Raw genomic sequence first — 26,281 nt, forward strand, 5'->3', positions numbered from 1 at the left:
AAATGTATTACTGGAGAGGAGAGGAGAGGAGAGGAGAGGAGAGGAGAGGAGAGGAGAGGGGAGAGGAGAGGAGAGGAGAGGAGAGGAGAGGAGAGGAGAGGAGAGGAGTCATAAGGACAGGAGGTGGAACAGAGAAGGGTGAAGGAGACACAGGGGAGGAGAGGAGGAGGAGCATGGGGAGTGTGAGAACAGAGGAAAGGAGAGAAGGAGGCGGTAACCTCAACCAGTCTGACCCTCACAGTCACAATGTCCTTCACACACACGCACGTGCACGTGCACACACACACGCACACGCACACGCACACACACACACACACACGCAACTCCCAAGAGTGTTAAAACATACGTCATGAAATTGTCACTGTTATGAAAGTGACAAAACTAATTAAGATACTCGTTATTCCTAATGCTCTGGGATTTGCATATTGTCGCCGTTGGACAGAAACCATTGCATCTATGTTTCTTTTTTTCTTTTTTGTAAAAGAATGCCCCCAAAAATATAAAAATATCAGATCTAAAAGCTCTGATCACAGTGCTGCAAGCTTGTACATCTGCTATTTGTCAACACAATATTTTTTTAATTTTAATATACAAATCTCTTCTGGGGGTCCCTGGCACAAATAGGGGTGGGCGATAAGGTGATAAATATTGTCAAGATGATAAAATGTCTCCACGATATGCCTTTTCAGAGATATAGCCTACTGCGATACAGTGAATATGAATTGCAGTTCTATACCTTTATTTATACTTTTATACATTTAGTTCGGAAAAGTAATATGTATTTTGGTCTAAAATCTAAATGGTCTGTTACTCCTTTTTTATTTTAGTTTTTGTTACCTTGTAGGTGGTTGTACTGTTAAGTAACTTGAAAAATAACCATAAAACACCACATGAAAAATAATCGTTAAATAAAATAGTAAATATTGTGATAGTATATTTTTCCCTAGGCACAAAATATTTTCAGATGGGGGTCCACGGCCAAATTACATGGGACTTTGGGGGGTCCTTCACACGGTTGAAAGGTTGAAAATGATGTGCTCCTCTAAACGAGTGCTCCCAGTGTGACTGTGACGCCATGACATCACCTGAAGTCTATTTTTAGAGACAGTGAGCTTCCAGCTGAAACAGGATGCGAGATCATCTGAAGTCTTGCAGCATATCTTCGCTGTATCATTTCATTTTGAGGAAAATTATTATTATTATTATTATTATTATTATTATTATTATTATTATTATTATTATACTGAATTATTACTAAGTATTATTAAAAGTACTCTGTTACAAGTAAAAGTCTGGAATTTTGCTTGAGGAAAAGTACCAAAGTATTGGTATATAAAAGTGTACTTAAAGTACCAAAAGCAGAAAGTATTTCATACGTTTTCAAATATACATTAAAATGTGTAGAATATTTTTAAAACAGTGATTGTGATTGTGAGGTTGTAGACGTATATAGTAATGAAAATAGTAATGTAAATGTACCGGTAGGCTACGGCTGAAGTGGTTAATGTGTGTAATTGGGGGTCAGCGCCCAAATGCATATACTTTTGTGGGCCCTTGACATGAAAACGTTTGAGAATCAGATATAGAAACATGATTTACAAAAAACAAAAGAAAAACAAAAATAAAAGTCAAAAGTTTCTGCGGGACATAAGGTACTATTTTCACCATGGCAACGTGATAAGGAAAGGCAGACCATTCATGTTTATGCAATACACAATGTATGTGTGTGTGTGTGTGTGTGTGTGTGCGTGCGTGCGTGCGTGCGTGCGTGCGTGCGTGCGTGCGTGCGTGCGTGCATGCGTGCGTGCGTGCGTGCGTGCGTGCGTGCGTGCGTGCGTGCGTCCTACTCCACTACATCTCATACACAAATATTTACTTTTTTAATATACTCTAACTCTATCAATGATCAGTGGTGGACAGAGCACCAGTGTTGATTTCATCAACAAATAAAAACTAAACTAGAATGTTAGGTAGGGACTAGTGGAGAATAGATTCAGATAGAATGTTAGGTATAGGGACTAGTGGAGAATAGATTCAGATAGAATGTTAGGTATAGGGACTAGTGGAGAATAGATTCAGATAGAATGTTAGGTATAGGGACTAGTGGAGAATAGATTCAGATAGAATGTTAGGTATAGGGACTAGTGGAGAATAGATTCAGATAGAATGTTAGGTATAGGGACTAGTGGAGAATAGATTCAGATATAATGTTAGGTAGGGACTAGTGGAGAATAGATTCAGATAGAATGTTAGATAGGGACTAGTGGAGAATAGATTCAGATAGAATGTTAGGTATAGGGACTAGTGGAGAATAGATTCAGATAGAATGTTAGGTATAGGGACTAGTGGAGAATAGATTCAGATAGAATGTTAGGTAGGGACTAGTGGAGAATAGATTCAGATAGAATGTTAGATAGGGACTAGTGGAGAATAGATTCAGATAGAATGTTAGGTAGGGACTAGTGGAGAATAGATTCAGATAGAATGTTAGGTAGGGACTAGTGGAGAATAGATTCAGATAGAATGTTAGGTAGGGACTAGTGGAGAATAGATTCAGATAGAATGTTAGGTAGGGACTAGTGGAGAATAGATTCAGATTTTTTGCAACAATTTTCTTCATTTTGTTGAGGAAATGCAGAGCCAAATCACTCATAGCATCTCTGAGGATAGAATTCTGGATGAGCAGGACATTTGCAGCATTTTGAAGCAAAACGGGCCACTCCTGAAAACTTTGGAAGGCAATCTTAGCCAATCAGTGTAGAATCTGAGAAATCCAACACACTTGTCTTGATCACATGACTAAAGATCAAATCACCGATTTGCGTGAGATTCGGATTAAATCTGTGCGACTAATATAAACAATGTGTTTTGCAGAAATCGGCCTCATGGTGGCGCTATATCTGGCAGATGTGGAGGGATGCAGGGAAAATGTTTTTCCATGGCCTCTAGGGAGTGCGCATACAAAGTTGTACACAGATCGATGCAGTTATAGGTAAAAACAGGAATTGCCCTGTTATAGCGCCACCGTGAGGCTGATTTGGGAAACAATGATTGGCATGTCGTCCTCAGCCTAGTGGAAATGTGCGTGTATAATTTCATGGAAATTGCACACTGTGTTTGTGATTTGTGGCATTTTGTTCGAAACGGACCAATCATGTGAGCTTTGGAAGGCTCCAGGCAGCCCCGTAAAGACATCAAGCGCTATTGTCCCGTCACCTAGCCTACATGCCGAGCAAAACAAGGAAGTGATGTGGCTCGCTCTGGTGGCGCAAAGCGTAGCTACTTTTGTGAATTTAATCGTTTTATTAGGTTAATATTGCTATATATTTGTAACTCGAGGCCCCAGCTTACCAGGTATTTTACAATGGCTGGAGGGTAGAAGACCCTCCGCTGCGCGTCGGGTCTGCCTACACCCCCAGCCATTGTAAAATACCCGGTAACCTGAGACCTCTCGTGGCTTATTGCTTAATTCATATTTAGTCGACCTATTTCGTCAACTAAAACAAAAACTTTTCAGATGACTAAAATATGACTAAAACTAAATGGAATTGTATTCAAAAGACTATGACTAAACTAAATCTAAATTTGCTGTCAAAATAAACACTGCAAAAGTACTCAAGTGCAATGGAAGAACCCAGGCAAACCCATTCACTATTTCCATAGCCCCCATACTTGAACTTGAACCTCAGCATATTCTGGGAACATATGTCCAAAATTGCTGATCTACAAGCTCACATGTAGGTAGATCAGCTATTTTCCACAATATTTATCTGTTGAACCGAGTCAAACTAAAATGAACTCCTACAATTCCAAGTGCTACCCGGGGTGTCTGTGTATTGAAGCCTGAAAAGTTTGAGAGCCATTTAATGAGTCTACCATTTATAGTGTGTGTGTGTGTGTGTGTGTGTGTGTGTGTGTGTGTGTGTGTGTGTGTGTGTGTGTGTGTGTGTGCGTGCGTGCGTGCGTGCGTGCGTGCGTGCGTGCGTGCGTGCGTGCGTGCGTGAAGCTCAGTGGAAATGTTTTATTTTATTTTTTTAAACTGTTAATAGGCAGTGAGTTGGACGGCAGAGCTGGTCAGCAGTGCATGAGCATAAGCGCAGATTATTCTAAAAATAAAAACACTCTAAAAAGCCTCTCTACCTGACTTCCGCATGGATGATTACATTACATTAATTTAATCCACATGTCTCCATTCAAAATGTACTTGAGTAAAAGTACTAAAGTATCTGCATCATCAAAATATAATCAAAATCAACCAAATAATTGTAGTGCAGTCAAAAGTACAATAGATCCAGAGTATTGAAAATTGGAAATACAGTAAGGTAAAAGTACCTCAAAGTTGTACTTCAGTAGGCCTACAGTACTTGAGTATAATGTACTTCAAATGACAGCGGCTTTGACAAGTGACAGTGTGTCACACTCAAACGACCTAAAGACCCACATCCTGCACACATCAGCAGTGGAACTAGATTACACGACACAGGTCACCTCATCATACTAGACACAGGTCATCTCATCATCATACAAGGCAGGCAGTAATCTATCCGTGAGTGCAGACACATGAAACCTCATGCAGCGCACGCCAAACAGCAACACGCCAGACCGGATATTATTTTAACAGACGAAACCGAAATAAACTAAAAGTGAGACTAAATATGTTTACAATTTCGTCGACAAAAAAAATCTAGACTAAAATGTTAGAGAGGGACGAGTGGAGAAGTCATTAAAAGTCATTTTATGTTTGGTTGCATGCTGAAAATAGCAGATCTACTGTACAAGCTCACTAAAACTAGACTAAATCATTTCAGATGACTAAAGACTGTTATCACCATTCATTCAAGGTTGTGCAAGTGATATTATATTGGTTAAAACAAAACTAACTTAGTTAAAAGGTGAAAGTCCTAGTAATCATTGCCCATGCCAATTAATCGCACCAGAATGACATTATGGTTAAAAAATGGGCACGCAAAAAAAAATTCAAATGCAATTTAAAAAAAACACATAAAAGGTTGATGTCCCCAAACGTGCGTTAGTTCATGGCAAGATGGTGGAGCTCATGAGTGAATGTGGGCTCATTTTATTAAAGCCAACCCATTGCGATGTTGTCTTTGTACAGGAAGGGACCTCCTGCAGAAAGTCAGCTCAGGTCATCTCCACATGATGAGGCCAGTCACTGCTAATTGGACTGAGAGCGACCACAAGAAAGTAAAAGGTCGTTACCAGGACCACCAGACACAATGGAGAAAAAAAACAGGTGATTATAATGTGTGTGTGTGTGTGTGTGGGGGGGGGTGGAGGAGAGAGAGAGAGGTTGAGAGAGAGAGAGAGAGAGAGAGAGAGAGAGAGAGAGAGAGAGAGAGAGAGAGAGAGATGGTCTTGGTGCCTAGAACAACTGCCTGAATTAAATACTGGCTGCTATTTTGTTCAGCATTTTTATACCGCGTTATCCTTGCTTACATAACTACTCAGTCGGGTGGAAACCTCGTCCAAACTTTTCAGGAATCAAATTAAAAATATATAAAATAGCCAATTGTCTATTTTTGCTGCGCACCACGCTTCCATATAAAACATGCATGGCGCTTCTATGGAATCCAAATGACTGAAATGAGTCGTGGTGACTGATAATGTTACCCCATGAAACCACGGTTGAAGAGGTCAAATTATATCCTGCTCTGGGACTGGTGTAGAATGCAGTGGACTTTATTTGTTTTATTCGTGCTATGAGCCTATGATACATGACTCACTGTAACACTGATTGAATGAGTCGGGCTTGGATCTGTTTCAAAGGATGTTACACATACAGTATACCTATAAGCCTCCTGTAGGCAGCATGTCACTGCCCCTCATGATGAAATATTTACAAGCAGGTGAGCAACACGGGGGGGGGGGGGGGGGGGGAGCGAGAGAGAGAGAGAGCGAGAGACAGACCAATGTTGATTTTGTCGACTAAAAATAATACTTGTCGACTACCTTTTGTCACTGACAAAAAATCAGCTATGATGACTAAAACTGAGACTAAATATATTGACAAAAAAAAACTAGAGGGACTAGTGGAGAAGAGATACAGTTTGGTTGCGCTCGGATGTTGTGCTCTGAAAATAGCAGAGCTTGTAGATCGGCTATTTTCAGCATGCAACCAAGCGTAAAATCAGCCATCAAGGCCCGCCAAAATACATTTTTGTCAACAAAATCAACAGTAGATTTAGTCGACTAAAACTAAATATAAAATCTTATTCAAAAGACTATAAACTAAATAAGAAATTGCTGTCAAAATCAACACTGAGACAGACAGAGAGACCCCCAAATCGAAGAGACATCTAGGACAGATGAAATCAAGCTAGAGACAAGAGCAGGCTGAGGGTTTATAAGGCAGTGGTTCTCAAACTATTTAATGTCGTGGACCCCTAAATTAATGTGTATTATTTGCCCGTGTACCCCCATCTGAAAAATGATTTTCAAAGAATGTCAATTATTTTTGAAAATAGCTGATGTATATAGGGCCCTGGGGAGTGTAGAAATGGAACCAAATCTGTAAGGGTTCATTTGGTTCCATTTGTAGTGGGTAGACTATAGCACCTAACCAAGAGGGACAGAAGTAGAGGAAACACGATCACGAAAGTCAAGAGTGTCAACTGTCACGTCTGTGTTAGCTCATGTGTTAGCTCATGTGTTAGCTCATGTGTTAGCTCATGCTAACACATTAACCCAGTGACCCACATTGAGGCCACTGCATAGCATGCAGTTAGCGTGTGTTTAACCCAGCACAGGGGGGGCTCGAGACCCTTGCCCAGGACTAAACACACTGGAACACAACCACATGGTGGAAAAAGTACGCTTCTCACATGTTTTACTTACACACACACACACACACACACACACACACACACACACACACACACACACACACACACACACACACACACATCTGAAACATGTAGACAGACAAAGTGATTCAAATGAATCCAATAACGTCATGTGCCCACACCAGTAGAAAGGAAGCAGGTGTGTGTGTGTGTGTGTGTGTGTGTGTGTGTGTGTGTGTGTGTGTGTGTGTGTGTGTCAGATTATTCTTGTCATCTGGCAATACAGCTGTATAAACAAGGAACAAACAATTGCACGCACGCACACACGCACACGCACACACACACACACACAAAAGCCAGACATGACTGTGCATTTCCTGTGTGTAGTAAAGGCTCATTATCTGTACTGTAGCACAATTAACTCAAATGAACTGTAAAAACTGACTGGCACAGATCAATGACAACTGAACACACACACACACACACACACACACACACACACACACACACACACACACACACACACACACACACACACACACACACACACACACACACACACACACACACACACACACACACACACACACACACACACACACACACACACACACACACACACACACACACACACACACACACACACACACACACACACACACACACACACACACACACACACACACACACACACACACACACACACACACACACACACACACACACACACACACACACACACACACACACACACACACACACACACACACACACACACACACACACACACACACACACACACACACACACACACACACACACACACACACACACACACACACACACACACACACACACACACACACACACACACACACACACACACACACACACACACACACACACACACACACACACACACACACACACACACACACACACACACACACACACACAGTACAAAGACATTCTTGGCAAACCACACCGTCTGGTTGGTCCGTCTGTCTTTCACACACACGCACACGCACACGCACGCACATGCATATGCACACACACACACACACACAGTCACACACACACACACACACAAACACACACACACACACACACACACACACACAGCGCTCCATCTGTCTTGACAGTCATTGGCTGGTTGAATAATTGCTCTGGTGATAGGAAGTGAGGGTTGTGTGTGCGTGCGTACATGCTGTGTGCTGCATGTGTGCATGCGTGCATGCGTGCGTGCGTGCGTGCGTGCGTGCGTGCGTGCATGCTGAACAGAGTGTTAGACAATGCTGTAACTGTAACATTTCCAGTTCCAAAAAAAGAGAACATCCTCTGTCTCTCCTGATTGAATAAAATTGGTATTCTGACCTGAAAATGCATTTTCTGAGAGCTGGAGCAAAAGGTCGTCATTTAGTACCCTAAACAAACATTAAGGTCCAAACGATTTACGTCCTAAGTGCACTAAACAAAGTCCCATAGACGTGGGTGCCATATGATGTAATCTTCAAAAGCCATCAGAGGGGTTATGGTGCCACTAAAAAAAAATTAACTCTATAGTAAAACTTTATAGTATTGACTAGTAGGCCAATCATGTCATATACTGTACTCTCATTATGGCCAAAATAGCCGATTTGCTCGTCTACAAATATGACTTACATTTTCCTTTCATTGTCATTGGCATTTAATGTTTGTGTTTCCACAAAAAGCTGATTTGTTCAGACACATATGACGTAAATTCTCCTTTCATTGTCAATGGCAAATGTGACAAGAGTTCAGCTTTACAAAAAAGCTGTATATAGGAGGGGCTAGCGCCCCTCAAAAATCACACCCGTGTGAAGTGAGGGGCGCTCTTATCATCGTACATCATCATGATGTAACATGTCTATTTGCTGATTTTGCTCAGACACATGACATAAATTCTCCATTCATTGTCAATGGGAATTTAATGTTTGTGTAAGACGAAAATCTACACTAATAGTTGAATATAGGAGGGGCTAGAGCCCCTAAAAAATATTAATAAAAAAAACACTTTTTAAACAACAGCTTTAATACAGAATAGCGAAAATGTGATTCTTTCGCTTGCCCAAAATAGGGCCGCCAACAATTCTAATTCTTAACAAACACAAAACAAAACAGACAAGCCTGCAACTGTGAGCTGTCAACAAAAGCAGAGTCGTGCCGCACGCGCACGCACACGCACACGCACACACACACGGTAATAAGTGAGTCATCCTCGTAGCAGTGAGTGAGTCACTTCAAAGCTAATATTAGGGCATTAAGTGGATCTGTTCTTCAAACGGTCATCATCATTAGGTGCTGTGCTTTGTCTCTCCCCCCCTCACTTAACACGATGCCTCCAGGCTGTCTCATTTCATCTCTCTCAACCGTTTATGTCTTTTCTGTTTTCTGTTATTGTGAGGAAAGCTTCCGCTGAAAATAGCCGATGGACAAGCTCACAATGCGTCGCAATGTGGCACTGTTACTTTTGTTTTAATAAATAAAATGTAATTGTTCAATTGTCCAATCTGTATGTTAGACTATGAAAATACAATATGACTTATACAATCTGTATGGTGCAGTATGTTCATACAATAACTTATGGTGCAGTATGTTAATACAATATAACTTATACAATCTGCATGGTAGACTCGGGGCTTGACACTAATGGTTGCCCGATTGCCCGGGGCAAGTCAACAAAAATCTTCGGGCAGGTGAAGGTTGCTACCGGGTTGCCCGATCGGGCAAGTGTGCATTTTGAGTGGGGATACAACCGTCTTAGTTCGCTATAAACACAACACAAGATATATCTGTCTTGAACGTGGTCATTGCGCTCCGCCTCCCAAGCCGCCCCCCACTGACTTGGCTCGGCAAGAGCAACACTATGCGGCAATGCTGCGTGGTACGGCGGTGTTGCACGCCGAATGTGGCATGATTCACAGCGCTTGGGATGCGATGCGCCATGAGCTTGTGGATCGTTTGTTTTCGGTACACGACACCGTTGTACCACAAAGTAAATCTTGCAGAACGAACACACACACATCAATATACATTGCCTGCTGCCTGCCAAGTGTCAACAATACCATCACTGGTTGGCTTATTAGTTATTAATTATTGTGTTTTCAGAATGTCGTTGTTGTTTAATGGTTGTCAGTCATTCAACACTCATCTCATGCCAATAGTAAGCCCATGGGCTGTGTGAAAGTGGCACCTCCAGTAATGAAGAGATCTACCTCTAATGTTCTTATTGTTAAAATAAAATGCTAGTATTTACATAACTTGATTGTTTACTGTAGCCGATTCCTGTGACTTAAACAAAAACATAGTTTTCACCTGGGAAAAGAAACGTTTCAAGTAGAAAGTAAAAAATAAGTGAAATGAGCTGAGGGCAAGTAGAACATGACCTGAGACCTTAGTGTCAACCCTTGTAGACTATGTTAACACAATATAACTTGGTTGGTTGGATTTTGTCTCCCTGCTCTTCTCTTCTATTGAGACATTTAGATCGTGTTAAAGGTCAAGTCTCACCTAGACACAGGATCTGACACAAACGCTGACCTGATGGTCAAGATTCAATTTATCCCCTGTGCAAGCAGGCAGGCTCTATTATCTCAATGGTAAAAATGTCAACACAAATCCGGGGTAGAAGAGGAAAGTTAAAGTGCAGCTTTAAGTGGTGAAAGGTCCACGGACCGGTGTAGTCTAGCACAGTTATGTTCCCGACAACCATTCAACCCTGAGAAGTGAGAACAGCAAACTGCTGTGCTGCCAGTGAAGCCATTTCATGTGTTTTATGCTCAGTATTGTGAATGTACAATGTGTTTTGCGGTCATGCCATGAATACCAAACAGCTGTATTCCACCATAACAGAGGTGTCCAAAATTGTTGATTTTGATAGCAAATTTTGATTAGTTTTAGTCATTGTCTTTTGAATAAAATATCATATTGGTCATATTTGAGTCATCTGAAATGTTTTAGTGTTTTAGTTTTAGTTGACTAATTGACTAAATCTCCAGATTTTGTTGACAAAATATTTTGGCATATTAATGGCTGATTTTACACTTGGGTTGCATGCCGATCTACAACGTGTCGAATCACAACGCGTTGTGAGCTTGTAAATCTGCTATTTTCAGAGCGGAACACCCGAGCGCAACCACTTGTGTAAGGTCATTTTGAGCTTGCGCAAAGATGACTTATATTTACTCCATGGCCATCCTCTCAGAGTATTGCTTGATTTGACGCCCGGAGAGAGAGAGAGAGAGAGAGAGAGAGAGATAGATAGACAGACAGACACCCTGTCCCTTCCCGTTTGGCATGCTGACTGCTTTCCTGGTTTGAATGGGTTAAGGCCACTATGTCCAGGTTAAATTAATGAATGGGTTAAGGCCACTATGTCCAGGTTAAATTAATGAATGGGTTAAGGCCACTATGTCCAGGTTAAATGAATGAATGAGTTAAGGCCACTATGTCCAGGTTAAATGAATGAATGAGTTAAGGCCACTATGTCCAGGTTAAATGAATGAATGGGTTAAGGCCACTATGTCCAGGTTAAATGAATGAATGGGTTAAGGCCACTATGTCCAGGTTAAATGAATGAATGGGTTAAGGCCACTATGTCCAGGTTAAATGAATGAATGGGTTAAGGCCACTATGTCCAGGTTAAATGAATGAATGGGTTAAGGCCACTATGTCCAGGTTAAATGAATGAATGGGTTAAGGCCACTATGTCCAGGTTAAATGAATGAATGGGTTAAGGCCACTATGTCCAGGTTAAATGAATGAATGGGTTAAGGCCACTATGTCCAGGTTAAATGAATGAATGGGTTAAGGCCACTATGTCCAGGTTAAATGAATGAATGGGTTAAGGCCACTATGTCCAGGTTAAATGAATGAATGGGTTAAGGCCACTATGTCCAGGTTAAATGAATGAATGAGTTAAGGCCACTATGTCTAGTTAAATGAATGAATGGGTTAAGGCCACTATGTCCAGGTTAAATGAATGAATGGGTTAAGGCCACTATGTCCAGGTTAAATGAATGAATGGGTTAAGGCCACTATGTCCAGGTTAAATGAATGAATGGGTTAAGGCCACTATGTCCAGGTTAAATGAATGAATGGGTTAAGGCCACTATGTCTAGGTTAAAAGAATGAATGGGTTAAGGCCACTATGTCTAGGTTAAATGAATGAATGGGTTAAGGCCACTATGTCCAGGTTAAATGAATGAATGGGTTAAGGCCACTATGTCCAGGTTAAATGAATGAATGGGTTAAGGCCACTATGTCCAGGTTAAATGAATGAATGGGTTAAGGCCACTATGTCCAGGTTAAATGAATGAATGGGTTAAGGCCACTATGTCCAGGTTAAATGAATGAATGAGTTAAGGCCACTATGTCCAGGTTAAATGAATGAATGGGTTAAGGCCACTATGTCCAGGTTAAATGAATGAATGGGTTAAGGCCACTATGTCCAGGTTAAAAGAATGAATGGGTTAAGGCCACTATGTCCAGGTTAAATGAATGAATGGGTTAAGGCCACTATGTCCAGGTTAAATGAATGAATGGGTTAAGGCCACTATGTCTAGGTTAAAAGAATGAATGGGTTAAGGCCACTATGTCTAGGTTAAAAGAATGAATGGGTTAAGGCCACTATGTCCAGGTTAAATGAATGAATGGGTTAAGGCCACTATGTCCAGGTTAAATGAATGAATGGGTTAAGGCCACTATGTCCAGGTTAAATGAATATTAGCATGTTGTCACCAGGTCACACTGTCTCCTCTAGACTAGACTAGAGGTACCGTCACTGGTACAAAAAAAGATTTGCATATTTCACCTGTCCAAAGATTTGACAGGTCTGTGAAGGATGCATTATCAACTGTTATAATAATTATGTTTTATCCTTTCATATGCTAATATTCTGTTTCTCTCTCGTCTTCCCTCCTGCTCTCTCCTCTCCGCTCCTCTCCTCCCCTCTCTCTCTCCTCTCGTCTTGTCTCCTCCCCTCTCCATCATTTAGGATAGACGGTGGTGATCGGTCAGACAGACCTTGACATTTCAGACATCCAGGGAGACAGTGCCCGGCACGCACGCACGCACTGCCGATGAGACATTTTGGCCGATATCGATATCCAATATAATGAATTGCTGCTATGGCCGATAACCGATATTACCGTTGTCGATATGATCTCATTCTGTATTAAAAAATTATAATAATTTTGTTATGCTTAAGCAAGTCAGACTCAGATTTAACTTTAATACCTTAGAGTATATTTCATATTTTGAGCTTGTAGATCTGTTCAAGCTGTTACTTTGGGCTTGTTTATCTGTAAAGACAATCGGACCGATGCTAATTAATCAAAAAACAACTAGAATCGGCCGATACCGATGTGTTTGCTGATTCATTTCCCTTCACTAACATGCACGCATGCATTTTCATGAAGATTTATTTTGTTATAATTGTCACATTTCTAATGTGAATTTGAGTCAATAGGAGGTCAAGTTAACTGTATTTAACACATTCACTCACATTCACTCACATTCACTCACTCATTCATTATGATGAATTGAACATGGTGGACCCTATTGTAAACAAGTGCAATGCTTTATGGTGTCGTCCACAGTTAACAGTTTTGTATTGAGTTGTGCTTGAAATGTACTGTAATTCTCCAATCTGTTAATATACTTCAATCAATCAATCAAAGCAGGACAACTGTAGTCGAGTCAATGATAGAATAAAACCACTTTTCTGGGTGAACTGGCTCGTTAACTCAGTGAGCTGTCTGTGTCATTTTAGATTTTTCCGTTGGCCATTCTAAAACAGCAGATCTACAAGCTCGCTCGTAGATCTGCTGTAGTTGAAGGCAAATCTTCTCAAATTGGGGGTGGTCCTCCGGCACAAACTATTGATTTAGAAGGCATTTGTAGAATGCCTTATGTCTTAATGGGTGTTTTCAAGGCATTACATTTAAATTTAGCAAAATCGATTGATATTCTTTGTCACATTTTTTTATACAGCAATGAATTGATATTAAAAAAGGAAAATGTACTTTGCAATTGTTTCTTTTGAATACACAAGTATTTAGCAATGTTTTAGAAAATGTGTTTTAGAAGTACTGAGGATGCATGTATATACAAGACATTTGGATTCCACTGTGAGAACGTGTGGGAGTTTATGAATGGATGCTTTGATATAGCCCAGTACTGCTGAGTTTGCCTTTTTGTCAGATCATTCAGTGTATTCCCCTGACATTAACTATTCTGTGATTTAGTCAAGGCAGAGGTAAATCAAATGATAGAGCATGCAAAGACAGTTTTTCTTCTTCAATGAGAAGATAGCCGAGAATAAACCCTCAAGAATGTTGGAAGTCTTTGAAACATCTAGGACACAGTAACAGACTTGAGACAAAAACAACACAGACTGAATCTGGATCTGACCAATTCAAAGCTGCCAACAGTTTAATTAAGTATTGTTTCAACTATTAGGCTTCTCTTTTATCCAACAGTGCGTTTGCTTTTAAGAGACTCAAAGCCCTGAAACCTTCCAAAGCAAAAGGTTAAACTTTTTACTTTTTTTGAATGAAATGCAGCATAAGTAATCACTCCCTGAGTTATTAATTTCGTCTGAGGGAGCACACAAGAGCCAGATGAGACGTTAACATGACCCCAGAAGTGTTTTGACACTGGTGAAATATTCCTTCAAGTGGTTGAGGTCAGAAAAGAGCCCAGGTGGAGAACATCGGAGGTGACCTCACAACGTGGAACACACAAACACATTGACATGCTGAACGCACCCTTGGTTTCTTCAGGTTACATTGAAGACTTTTAAATTCAGAATGGACTCTAACCACTTGAACCCTAGCAACCCTATTCTGGGGGAGGGGGGGGGGGGTCACAATGTGACGCGTTGTGAGCTACTGAGCTTGTAGATCTGCTATTTTCTTAGAAGAGATTTAGTGTAGAAATGATACATGCACAACACTAGCATAGCTGTCTTCCATGGATTTAAACGAAGTACATAGGGTTTAACACCTTTACACCACCTTTAAATCACAACGTACTATGAACCACTGGTCTCGTGTGCATTGTGCATGTGTGTGTGTGTGTGTGTGTGTGTGTGTGTGTGTGTGTGTGTGTGTCAGTGTGTTTATCTATTCAGGTGGTGGACAGAGTTGAGCATTGACAGAGAGCCCGTCAATACTAGCAAGGCTGTAACACACACACACACACACACCCACACCAAAGGATTCCTCTCAGGCTGTGTGATGTGGGGGAATATTGATCCAACAACAGCACAACACACGCGCACACGCACACACACACACACACACACACACACACACACACACACACACACACACACACACACACACACACACACACACACACACACACACATTCCCACAACAAGCTGAGATCAGCAAGGAAGCTGACACGTGCACAGTGAAACTACATCTCGCCTATTTCCCTTGTTCGTTCTTTCTATCCGTTCTTTCCGTCCTTCCGAAAAACATATTCTTTTTCTCTTGACTGTGACCACTCATCATTTTGTTTATGGTTTTGTGTGATTTTGCACTTTAAATAAAGGTAAAACCTTGAAACGAAATGTAATGACTCAACTCCTACATTCCATGAAGAAAGGTAGAACACACACATCCCAGCCTCTTTACAGATCAGGCCGGTACGACCTGATAAAAAGTGAGGGAAAAGAAAAGAACAAGGTGGACATCGGGTATACAGTAGTACTCACGATCCAGCCCGTTGACGTAGCGCATGGTGATCTCGCAGTGGCCCCACACGGCACTGACGATGGGGTACAGCTTCTTCCCCTTCAGCCCCCGGAAGGCCACGCCCAGGTACTGCCCGTCCACGGCGAAGCTGAGCGTCCCCTCGTCCATGTCCAGCACCACCAGGAGCGAGTCGGGCAGCGAGAACGCCTCCTCGGGCTCCAGGAAGCGTGGGTAGGCGGGCAGCACGCCCTGTGCGCGGTTCCTGCTGTCGTGGCAGAGCCGGTTGCGGCCCAGGTCCCAGCCCCAGGACTCGCGGTCGGCGCCCACCAGTGCCGTGTAGCCCACAGAGTGGAGAGCCGCCTCCCGCGTGGCCACGCCCACCACGGCGTGCGTGCCGCGCTGCCTCGCCGGCCAGTGGATGCGCCAGGCGTGGAGTCCGCGCGTGTAGCCCACGCGCCCGCGGATGCAGTCGGTGCTCTGGGCGACCGGGTGCCGGTGGAAAGTGAGCCGGTCCTCGTCCTTTTTTGGTTTGATCAATTCAATTGGTTGTTTTGAACGTGAGAGAAGAGAGAAATATGGTCAATGGACTGCAATTACGTAACGTTTTTCTCCAAAGAGCTTTACATTACAATGTACTTCACGTTCACCCATTCTCACACCGGTCGTTGGCGGTTTTCAAGTCCTTTCCTTACATTTTTTCGCAAGTTTACCCCGTCCCTCATATCCTACCTTTGATGTACTGCATATTGATATGTTGTTTTATTTCTTTTGCTTTTCCTTCATTTTGCTTTACTCTTATCTTCTTTTTCTTTTTTGGCCTCTGTATGTTATGCTCTTTGGTTATGCCCTTTGGTTCAACCTTGGTCGTTGGAAATGTGCTTTACAATTAAAGTTTGATTTGATTTGATTTGATTTAGGGGGCATTATCGATTAATTCATCATTGATAAGTGATACGTTTTGATAACCTTAACGATCAATTAACTGGTTAGTTGATAAGCGGCCTTATTTATATATTTTTTATCTGAGAATCTTAATTTCCCTCAATGTCTAACATAAAAATCTACATTTTGCTGATATACATAAAGAATAAAAAAGGCATATTATATTCCTTAATCAATTATTTATTTGACCATTTGAGATACAGGGCCAGGCAATGGCATCTTTGTATGAGGAATAAAATGTCTTGTCTGTCACATCACATGCAAAAGCAGAGACGTTTCTGTGGCTACCAAGCTGGGGAGGGACTTTTTTAACTGGCCCGCATGTGCGTTCCTCGGCCACTTGCATGCATCATCCATTGATTGTTAACTGCTGAGTTTAATTGAATCATTTCTTACTTGTGATTTTTCGACTAACGATTAACTATTAACATCCCTAAGGGAGGAAACCATGAAGGCACTGACCTGCTCATCGGGTTCAGTGTCTTGCTCAAGGGCACTTCGACACTTAGCCGGGAGGAGCCAAGAATCGAACCTGGAACCAGTTTTACCTCCTGACCGAGCCACACTATACAAGTATATACAACGCATTCACTGAACGGCTATGGAAATGTTACGATTTGAGGTGTGCGTTATGCTTACAGTAGTTGTACGATGTTGTTGTGATGCTGTCGCACGCCTAAATGAGCAGACACTGTGACGTGTTGTAAGCTTGTAGATCTGCTATTTTGATTGTGCATGTGCAACCTGGCACGCACTTCAACTCAAATGGCAAAAATTACAGGTATAAAGTCACCAACCTAAAATGGTTAAGCCCTCACAAGTATAGTAATACAAATACGTGTGTGCTCTAGGGCTGGCCATTAGTGTCCAATTAACTGAAAATACTGTATATTGTAACTGTTTAGAACCAATTCACCGAATAATCAAACACAAAAATATTCATAATGACTCAATCAATTGGTCTTAAACCTTCATTATTCTTTCCCGTACAATGGCCACGTTAAAAATCTTGAAAATACTCGATCTACAAGCTACACAACGTGTCGCAGCGCATTGTGAGCTATTCAGAGTCAGACATTTATCGTAATCGGGGCGAAGGTTTTGGAAATAAAGTGATGGGATACCTTGATGAAGACATTGAGCGAGCGGTCCTCGGGGTTCCAGGCGTGGCGGAGCTGCGTGTCGGGCCCCGCGGCGGGCATGTCCAGCAGCAGGTCCAGCCGGGGGGGCTTGCAGAAGTCCAGTCCGCTCAGCTCAGGGTGCCGCCGCCGGTGGGACAACGGCCGGTAGGACGGAGAGCCTGCCGTCTCTGGAGAGAGACCATGAAATATCAGTTTAGTATCAAATGTATCTTAATATATGTATATAGGTGTGTGCCAGTCACAGGTGTGGGACTGACACCTGAGCATGGGTCCTGCAACTCTGTTGAGTTTGTGTACGCTCAAAACAGTTTGTCAGTTCGGGATGAGGCTTTTTGGCACGGTCAGCTGTGTTGCTCATTCCACAAATGCACCATCCTTACAAGTTGTACCTCGTTGCAACGGTGACTAATCAGGCTTTCCAAAGACATGAAATGGTATTACTGAATCAATAATTAACTAGCTTTCCTACCCGTGTCGACGGCGCGGCCGTCCACCGTCTTGATGCCACCCGAGATCTTCTGGCCCATGGTCGTGGCGTGGGAAAGGGGCTGGGTTAGGGGGGTGGGGGATGGGGTGGGGATATTAATGTGGGTGTCCTGTGTCGGGGGGTGGGTGACTTCCTGCTACCTCATCAATGCGGCGGCACAAGGAGGCGGGGCGAGTGCGGAAGAGGGAGGGGCGGAGTCTGAAGAGGAAGGGGCGGGGTCAGCTCTCATCACCATGCAAACGGCGGCTCTCGGAATGACGGAGCTGCTCCTGTGGAAGAACGACAAGATGGAGGACAGGATGAATGACAGGTCTGATCGGAGAGAGGGACGGAGAGAGAGAGATAGTCTTTTTATATTGATTATGTTTCACAACTCTGTCCTGCTAGAGTGAAAAGTCGGCTGGCTTATGCTGTCTATATGGGAACGGATTTTGTTTTGCATCCTAATATCTTGGATTCTTCTTCCAGGCTGAAAAACAAGCTTGATTTGCGGCTCATTTCTATAAACGCTATGATCGCCGTTTCCAAAATGTATGTTTTGTGTGAATTAAATAACATTCACAGGACATGTTACACAGCGATTTTACACTTCCTGTTTCTCCGTTTCCGAGTGAAACGTGCTTTCAAAATAAGACGGTTCTCCATAGAAACAAATAGTTGGCGGTCTCCGAGTATAAATTCAGCCACCAGATGGCGGTGATGGTGCCGAATGAGTTTTAATAACACGCTGCTGAATTCAGCGATTGTCCAATCAGAATCAAGCATTCAACCAAGCTGTGTAATAATTCTGGACTCAATAACAGACCGCTGTGCTGAAAAGTAACTAAATACATTTTGTACTTGAGTAAAATTTTGAGGTATTTGTAGGCCTACTCGAGTTTTTCCAATTTCCAATACTTTTACTTATACTCCACTACATCTCAATACCTTTCGCTATACTAGCCTATACTTGTACTGTACATTGACAATATATTGAAACTCATTGTACTTTTAACGGAGTATTTCTATATTGCAGTATTGATACTTTTACTTAAGTAAACAGTACTTTTTCCACCACTGGTCTAATCAAAGGCTCAGAGGCCATCCATGGCCATAAACAAGCATGTCCTTTACAGCCATATTGCCCTCAAGGATGCACCATGACCTGACATGAATTAATGGAACTTTCATTAACTCATTCACCACCAAAAAGACGTCTTTAACGTCTTTTTCTTGAAGGCCCAGAATGGCAGAAAGGTCTTTAACATCTTTTGGGGCTCGAGAGAATAGAATAACAGGACTGGAAATGACTGAAGTAAGAAATGCAATAGTTGAAGTGTGATGAATGAGGCTTTAGACGGCCGTGCGTCACCCCAGCTTGTCCTGGATGTTCTCCCTTCTAGCAGGAACTATGTGTGTGCGTGCGTGCGTAATGCTAGCAGGAACTGCCTGCTAGCATTACATAGGGCTGCTGTATTTTTAGCTTATCGTCAACCAATCGCACCTTATCTCCTCTCTGTTTGTTCCTCTGTCTGTCTGTCTGTCTGTCTGTCTGTCTGTCTGTACCATTCACTGATGGAGTGTAGAAGTCCTTGTACTTAACTATGTCAAAGGTTTGTTTCATTTTTTTATTGTCTGGTTAAATATAAAGGATGTAATTAATGCTGCCACAAACAGCAGTGGTAGGCTGCTACTGCATCAGGTTCAATGAATTGATTGGTTTAAAAGCATCACAGAGATACAGAGTGTCACGGTGCGACTCAAGACAAGTAATATAGGACCCAAAATGCTGAACAGACAGGCAGGAGCAGAGAACGTCAAATTAAAGTATTTATTATACTGCAAACACTAGGTGAACATAACAGGAACAGAACACCATAACAACATCTGTAGTCAAGGAACTGAGGGTTTAAGTAGACAGGGATCACAATACACAGGTGAACAGAACAAACAATAAACACTGGGATTGGCTAGGAGACTAACAGGACACAGGTGGAGAAAACTAGTAATCACAGGGAGGTGAGACAACACAGGAAACAGTAACTATAGGGAAAACAGGAAACACTAGGACATCACTACACAGTAAAAGTGTGCAACAGACTGATATTGTGACAGAGAGAGAGAGAGATGATCTAATCAAGGAGAGAGAGAGAGAGAGAGAGAGAGAGAGAGAGAGAGAGAGAGAGAGAGAGAGAGTACTGTCCACTGTACCAAGACATCAGAGACATGTACTTCCCACGGATTACAATCACCCAAGGAGAGTTTGAAAACCACCACATGTTTATGAGAGAGAGAGAGAGAGAGAGAGAGGTCTGACTGACTGACTGACTGACTGACTGACTGACAAAATAGTCAGTCACATTGTGAGCTTGTAGCTATAGCCTCTTCATTTCTTAAAAGGCTATCCATTTATAGGCAAAATTCTGCATGTGTGTGTGTGTGTGTGTGTGTGTGTGTGTGTGTGTGTGTGTGTGTGGTTATTTGATGTTCCTGAATGAATTAAGTCAACCCCCGGGGTGATGGGAGGGAAGACTGAACCCCCGGGGGATTGGATGGAACCTTACAACAGATGGGAACAGTAACATCACATCAACGCAAAGCAGCTGTGATGAACCACACTACTCTCTCTCTCTCTCTGGTATGGATGGTTGAACACACACAGGTTTGTACAGATCAGATAACAAAAAGGAAAAATCACACCCATGTGAAGTGAGTGGTGCAACTCCGTGTGGGGGTTCCCGGGGGGGGTTCTAGACCCACAGGAACACACCCAGGGCGAGCAGCCCCGCGTCCGAAACGGTAGAGAAATGACAGAGTTACCATGTGGGGGTCCCCAGGGGTGGGGTGGGGTGGGGGGGGGGGGTTCCAGACCCCCAGGAACACGCCCAGGGGGGCGGGCGGGGGCCGGGCGGGGGCCGGGCGGGTTCCGGCGTGCCGCCCCGCGTCCGAAACGGTTGAGAAATGACAGAGTTACCGTGTGGCGGTCCCTCTACTGTACCCTCTACTGTACAGTACTGTACTGTCACTGTACTGTATTGGCAAACCCGAAAGCATCATATATACAGTTAATACGTGCGTGTGTGTTTGTGTGTGCATTAGGTTGCGCACAGGTGGTGAAAAACAACCATGCTGTTTTCGTGCTCATACCCAGCCAGGCACAGCCAGCCAGCTACCCACACACATACGTAGCTCCGTAAGGGAGTGGTTGCACCACTCAAAAACCAGCAGGAGGAGGAGAGTTGACAGTTAGCACACAGACGTTTATGATGCTAAAGGGTTAAGTGGTCGGGACGGGAACCCATTCATGGGAAAATATCGTTACATCCTCACAAAACATACATTGGCATGGGTTAGGGTTAGGGCATGGGTTAGGGTTAGGGCATGGGTTAGGGTTAGGGCATGGGGTTAGGGTTAGGGCATGGGGTTAGGGTTAGGGCATGGGGATAGCATTTAATTCTAAAGTAATCACAAAAGCAACTACGCAAATAATTTGACTGAAAAAAGGGCTTTCAGTTGGTCAGCCAAATGTGTTAATTTGACCCTTGGGATAGGCCTACACAAGTAGCCTAAGTCAGTGTGTCCAAAAATGTAGTTACTGCACTTTTGCCTTTGTAGGGCAGTATGCCTGTCCCACAAAAGAAAGGGAGCGAGAGCGAGAGAGAGACATTATGTTTGACAGGGGAGACGCACACAGACATGGTCTTCCTCTTCGGGAAGACCATTTGTCCTCAGAAAACCCTGACATTGTCCAAACACACTGTGTTTACACTCAACCCATGACTCACTATTGCGCGTGCACACACACACACACACACACACACACACACACACACACACACACAGAATAAGTACTCACATGTGTAACTTAAGTAAAACTATCAGATTTGCAGTGCAAAAGTATACGTAAAGCTACGTAAAATACCAAAGGTAAAAGTACTCACTGTGCAGAATGTCCTGTTTCTAAAGTTTTCAGCTATTTTTAAATAGCCAAAGTGCAGTATAGGCAGGGCTGAAGTAACTAGTACTTAAACTAAAGATGTCCAATAATCGCAGTGGGAGTTTAATATTTTCCACTGACATGTAGTGGAGTAGAAGTCACTACAGTATAGACAATTGGAAATACTCCAGATAAGTAAAAGTACCTCAAAATGTTACTTAAGTAAGTATACAATTCTTGAGTAAATGTAATTAGTCACTTCACGCTACTGCTGACTGGGAGTGTGTGTCAGTGTGTGACACACACACTCCCCGAAAGTGAGCTGAGTCCAGCAGGAAGCAGGATGACTCGACCCAGACGGCTAGACGCTCCGTCTGCCTCCCTGTTTTCCTGTGTGTGTGTGTGTGTGTGTGTGTGTGTGTGTGTGTGTGTGTGTCTGTGTGTGTGTGTGTGTGTGTGTGTGTGTGTGTGTGTGTGTGTGTGTGTGTGTGTGTGTGTGTGTGTGTGTGTGTGTGTGTGTGTGTGTGTGTGTGTGTGTGTGAAAGCATGTCCATGCTAGCAGCACTTACAGCATGGCACTTACGACCACTGTGTTAGTAAGTGTGAGAGTTATTATTCTATTAACACACGCTTGCGCACACGCACGCCCACACGCAGACACACACGGGCGCGCGCATGCATGATATCCTTCTTGATATCCTTCTTGATATCCTTCTCCTATCACAGCAGTTCACGAATCTTGGTGCTGTGTTTGCACATTGTTGTTGTACTTGTTGTACACACACACACACACACACACACACACACACACACACACACACACACACACACACACACACACACACACACACACACACACACACACACACACACACACACACACACACACACACACACACACACACACACACACACACACACACACAGCAACATGTTTGCTCACTTCAGCACATGCAAAGCATGCAGCTCGATTCAAACTTATGTATTGGATCTGCTGTTTTAGCTATCTTTGAACACATTTGACCGTTTTAGACCATTTCCGGCCAAAATATTAAATTACACAAAAAGACTGTACACACGCATGCACACACGCACGCACACACGCATGTACACACATGTTGGTGGTGTACGTAGCAGACGTTCAACCCTGCTGAGTGAAATTAATTGTCTCTCAGCGGTAGAATCTTCCAGACATAAACTGTAATGTCTGCATCCAGATGTAATGGCTGCATCCAGATGTAATGTCTGCCTGCAGATGTAATGTCTGCATTTCCAAATAAGAGACGATTCTTAATTTCAAGGGACCCTTGGTTTGCGACCCCCAACCCCTAAACCTAACATCGAATGTCTAAAGGTGTGTTCCTGCCAGATGCAAAAAATTCTCCACACTAACCGTCAGCATTGGAGAACCACAGGGTTGTGTCTCATCTATACTCCCTGTACACCTACGACTGCGTTGCGACCCTGACCTGACCTGGGACTGCCACGTCACTGCAGTCGTAAAAAGGCCCAACAGCGCCTGTATGGACTCAGGCATCTGAAGCAATTCGGCCTGAGACCCAACACCATCAGGGACTTCTACAGGGGCACAATAGAGAGCCTCCTGACAGGCAGCTTCACATCCAGGTACGGCAGCTGTACGGACAGAAACCGCAAGGCGATGAGGAGGGTCGTCCGCACTGCCGAGAAGATCACTGGGTGTGAGCTTGCCAGTCTGGAGGACCTCTAGTCTACACCCAGTGTTGCCTCAAAACATCTCTGAGGAAAATTGAAGACCCCACCCACCCCCAACAGGGCTTCTCATCCAACAGGACAAAAAGGGTGAAGGGGTACAAGATCCTCCCAGCAGGTTTTAATAGCCCGTAGCACTTGGCCTACTTATGACGACCACAGAGACATCATTTCTTGGTAATTTTGTTCTCTTGTCTGTAGGCCTGTCACAATTATTACATTATCGCGTAATCGCAATTATTTGAGATAATCACAATTATTTTTGCATAATCGTTTCCATATTGAAAAATGTCAAAAATAGCAGATCTACTATTCAACTATTTCTGCAATTTTTTTGGAAAGTAAAAAAGTAAATGTGTCAGTGATTTAAATCATCCCGTATTTGGAAACTAAAAGACATGTCCTGTAATGAACTGATAAGGGACACACTTTGTTCCGTATTTTAAGGTCGGGGAATAAATATGAATGACGGGGAAATGTATTTGACAATATGAATGACGGGGCAATTTATTTGACAATTCTGCTGTGTTGTCCTCGTCCTCCCACTCTCTGCTCCCCTCTCATTGCTGTGTTACTTACTGCCTGGCTGTCAGCTGCTGTGTGAACCTGGTGTCTGAGAATGCTCAGTGGCTCATTTACTCATGACACGACCAATAGGAATTAGCGCTTTCAGTGTTGCTAAGATACGATCCCCTCCCACACCCTGGGATCTATATTCACCACAACAAACTTGAAAGCATGACAACAGTACCGGCTCAGAACTGGTACTGTAGCACTACACTGTCTCACTGCATTCTGTGTGGTACTGAGGCACTACACTTTCTCACTGCATTCTGTGTGGTACTGAGGCACTACACTGTCTCACTGCATTCTGTGTGGTACTGAGGCACTACACTGTCTCACTGCATTCTGTGTGGTACTGAGGCACTACACTGTCTCACTGCATTCTGTGTGGTACTGAGGCACTACACTGTCTCACTGCATTCTGTGTGGTACTGAGGCACTACACTGTCTCACTGCATTCTGTGTGGTACTGAGGCACTACACTGTCTCACTGCATTCTGTGTGGTACTGAGGCACTACACTTTCTCACTGCATTCTGTGTGGTACTGAGGCACTACACTGTCTCACTGCATTCTGTGTGGTACTGTGCTTAAGTACAATTTTCAGGTATTTGTTCTTTGCTTGTCAAATTTCCAATACTTTTACTTCTACTCCACTACATCTCAGATCCAAATATTGTACTTTTATTCCACTACATTTGAGAACTTTAGTCACTTTACTTTGTAGATTGAATATTATTACAAAACATAAATAAACCACTTCACAATCCTATACATTTCAGCCATTTGAAAATAGCCAATCTACAAGCTCACAGTACGCCGCGATGCGACGGCTTGTAGATCTGCAATTTTCAAAACATATTTATGTAAAACTGTATAATAATGAGAACTTTTACTTTTGGTACATTAAGTACATTTTGATGTCAATACATTTGTACTTCCAGGCTTTAACTTGAATTTGAGTACGGTACATTTTCCACCACTGAGTATGTGTTTACCTTGCTTACTGTAAGTCGCTCTGGATAAAGAAATATTATTGTAAATGTAATCTAGGAGTTGTATGTGTGGAGAGAAAAAAGACAACTTCTATGTCATGACTTAAACACATCGATAGTTTACAATCAAGCTGTGAAAAACCTTCTTTTCCTGCTTCCCATGCAGCTGGCAGCTGTTATGTAGCCTACTGCCTGAAGGCGAGTGGAGCAGGAGCTCCCACTTGGCCAGATGTCACGGCGGGAGGAAACAGAACACAGTCTGTTGACTTAAATACCAATTCGGGGGCTTGTTTAGTTTAAAGACACATCACACAACATATAACATGTACACAGGGACCCTCTCCAGTGTTAACCCATTAACCCTGACCACCTCTCAAGCCTAGGTCACAATGTCTACTTGTTCTCTATCCGATCCCGATACCACAATTTCCGTGTTAGCCGATACCGATACCGAATAACAATACCAATGTTGTGAACTCGTGTTGTGTTTATCGCAGACTCGCCGTATACTCGGCATATTCGCCGATACCGATATGACCCGATATGACAAATAATGGCCGATACCGATACTTTTCCGATCCCGATACAGTATCGGGACCTCTCTATTTGCGGGGACATGTGCACACGCACACACACACGGTTGCTATGGTAACTTTAAGAGAAGGCTGTCAGTGATATGATACAGTGCTATACCTGACGCCCATGCTAATTAATCACACACACACACACACACACACACACACACACACACACACACACACACACACACACACACACACACACACACACACACACACACACACACACACACACACACACACACACACACACACACACACACACACACACACACACACACACACACACACACACACACACACCTTCTGATCTCTCAGTAGATTTAGATGGCAGGTTCACTGAGGGAGCCAGCAATGATTAAACTAGATCCAAGCACGCACACACGCACGCACACACG

The 26,281-nt window shown here is 43.0% G+C and overlaps 1 protein-coding gene across 4 annotated transcripts in view; it reads right to left on the bottom strand.

Annotated features, from left to right (window-relative positions):
- The window catches only part of LOC306912338 (SPRY domain-containing SOCS box protein 4-like), a 68,518-nt gene that overhangs the window by 13,464 nt on the left and 28,773 nt on the right, over positions 1 to 26,281 (bottom strand). For all 4 annotated transcript variants that reach the window (XM_079488485.1, XM_079488483.1, XM_079488484.1 and 1 more), the window contains 3 exons: positions 18,083 to 18,369; positions 17,596 to 17,780; positions 15,550 to 16,048 (listed from right to left, as the gene is read on the bottom strand). In XM_079488485.1, coding sequence (XP_079344611.1) covers positions 15,550 to 16,048; positions 17,596 to 17,780; positions 18,083 to 18,140 — 742 coding nt within the window. In that variant the 5' untranslated portion in view covers positions 18,141 to 18,369. The remainder of the gene's footprint in view (positions 1 to 15,549; positions 16,049 to 17,595; positions 17,781 to 18,082; positions 18,370 to 26,281) is intronic.

The sequence above is a fragment of the Electrona antarctica genome, assembly GCF_951216825.1.
Source record: "Electrona antarctica genome assembly, chromosome: 19".
In the NCBI taxonomy this organism is placed as follows: Eukaryota; Metazoa; Chordata; class Actinopteri; order Myctophiformes; family Myctophidae; genus Electrona; species Electrona antarctica.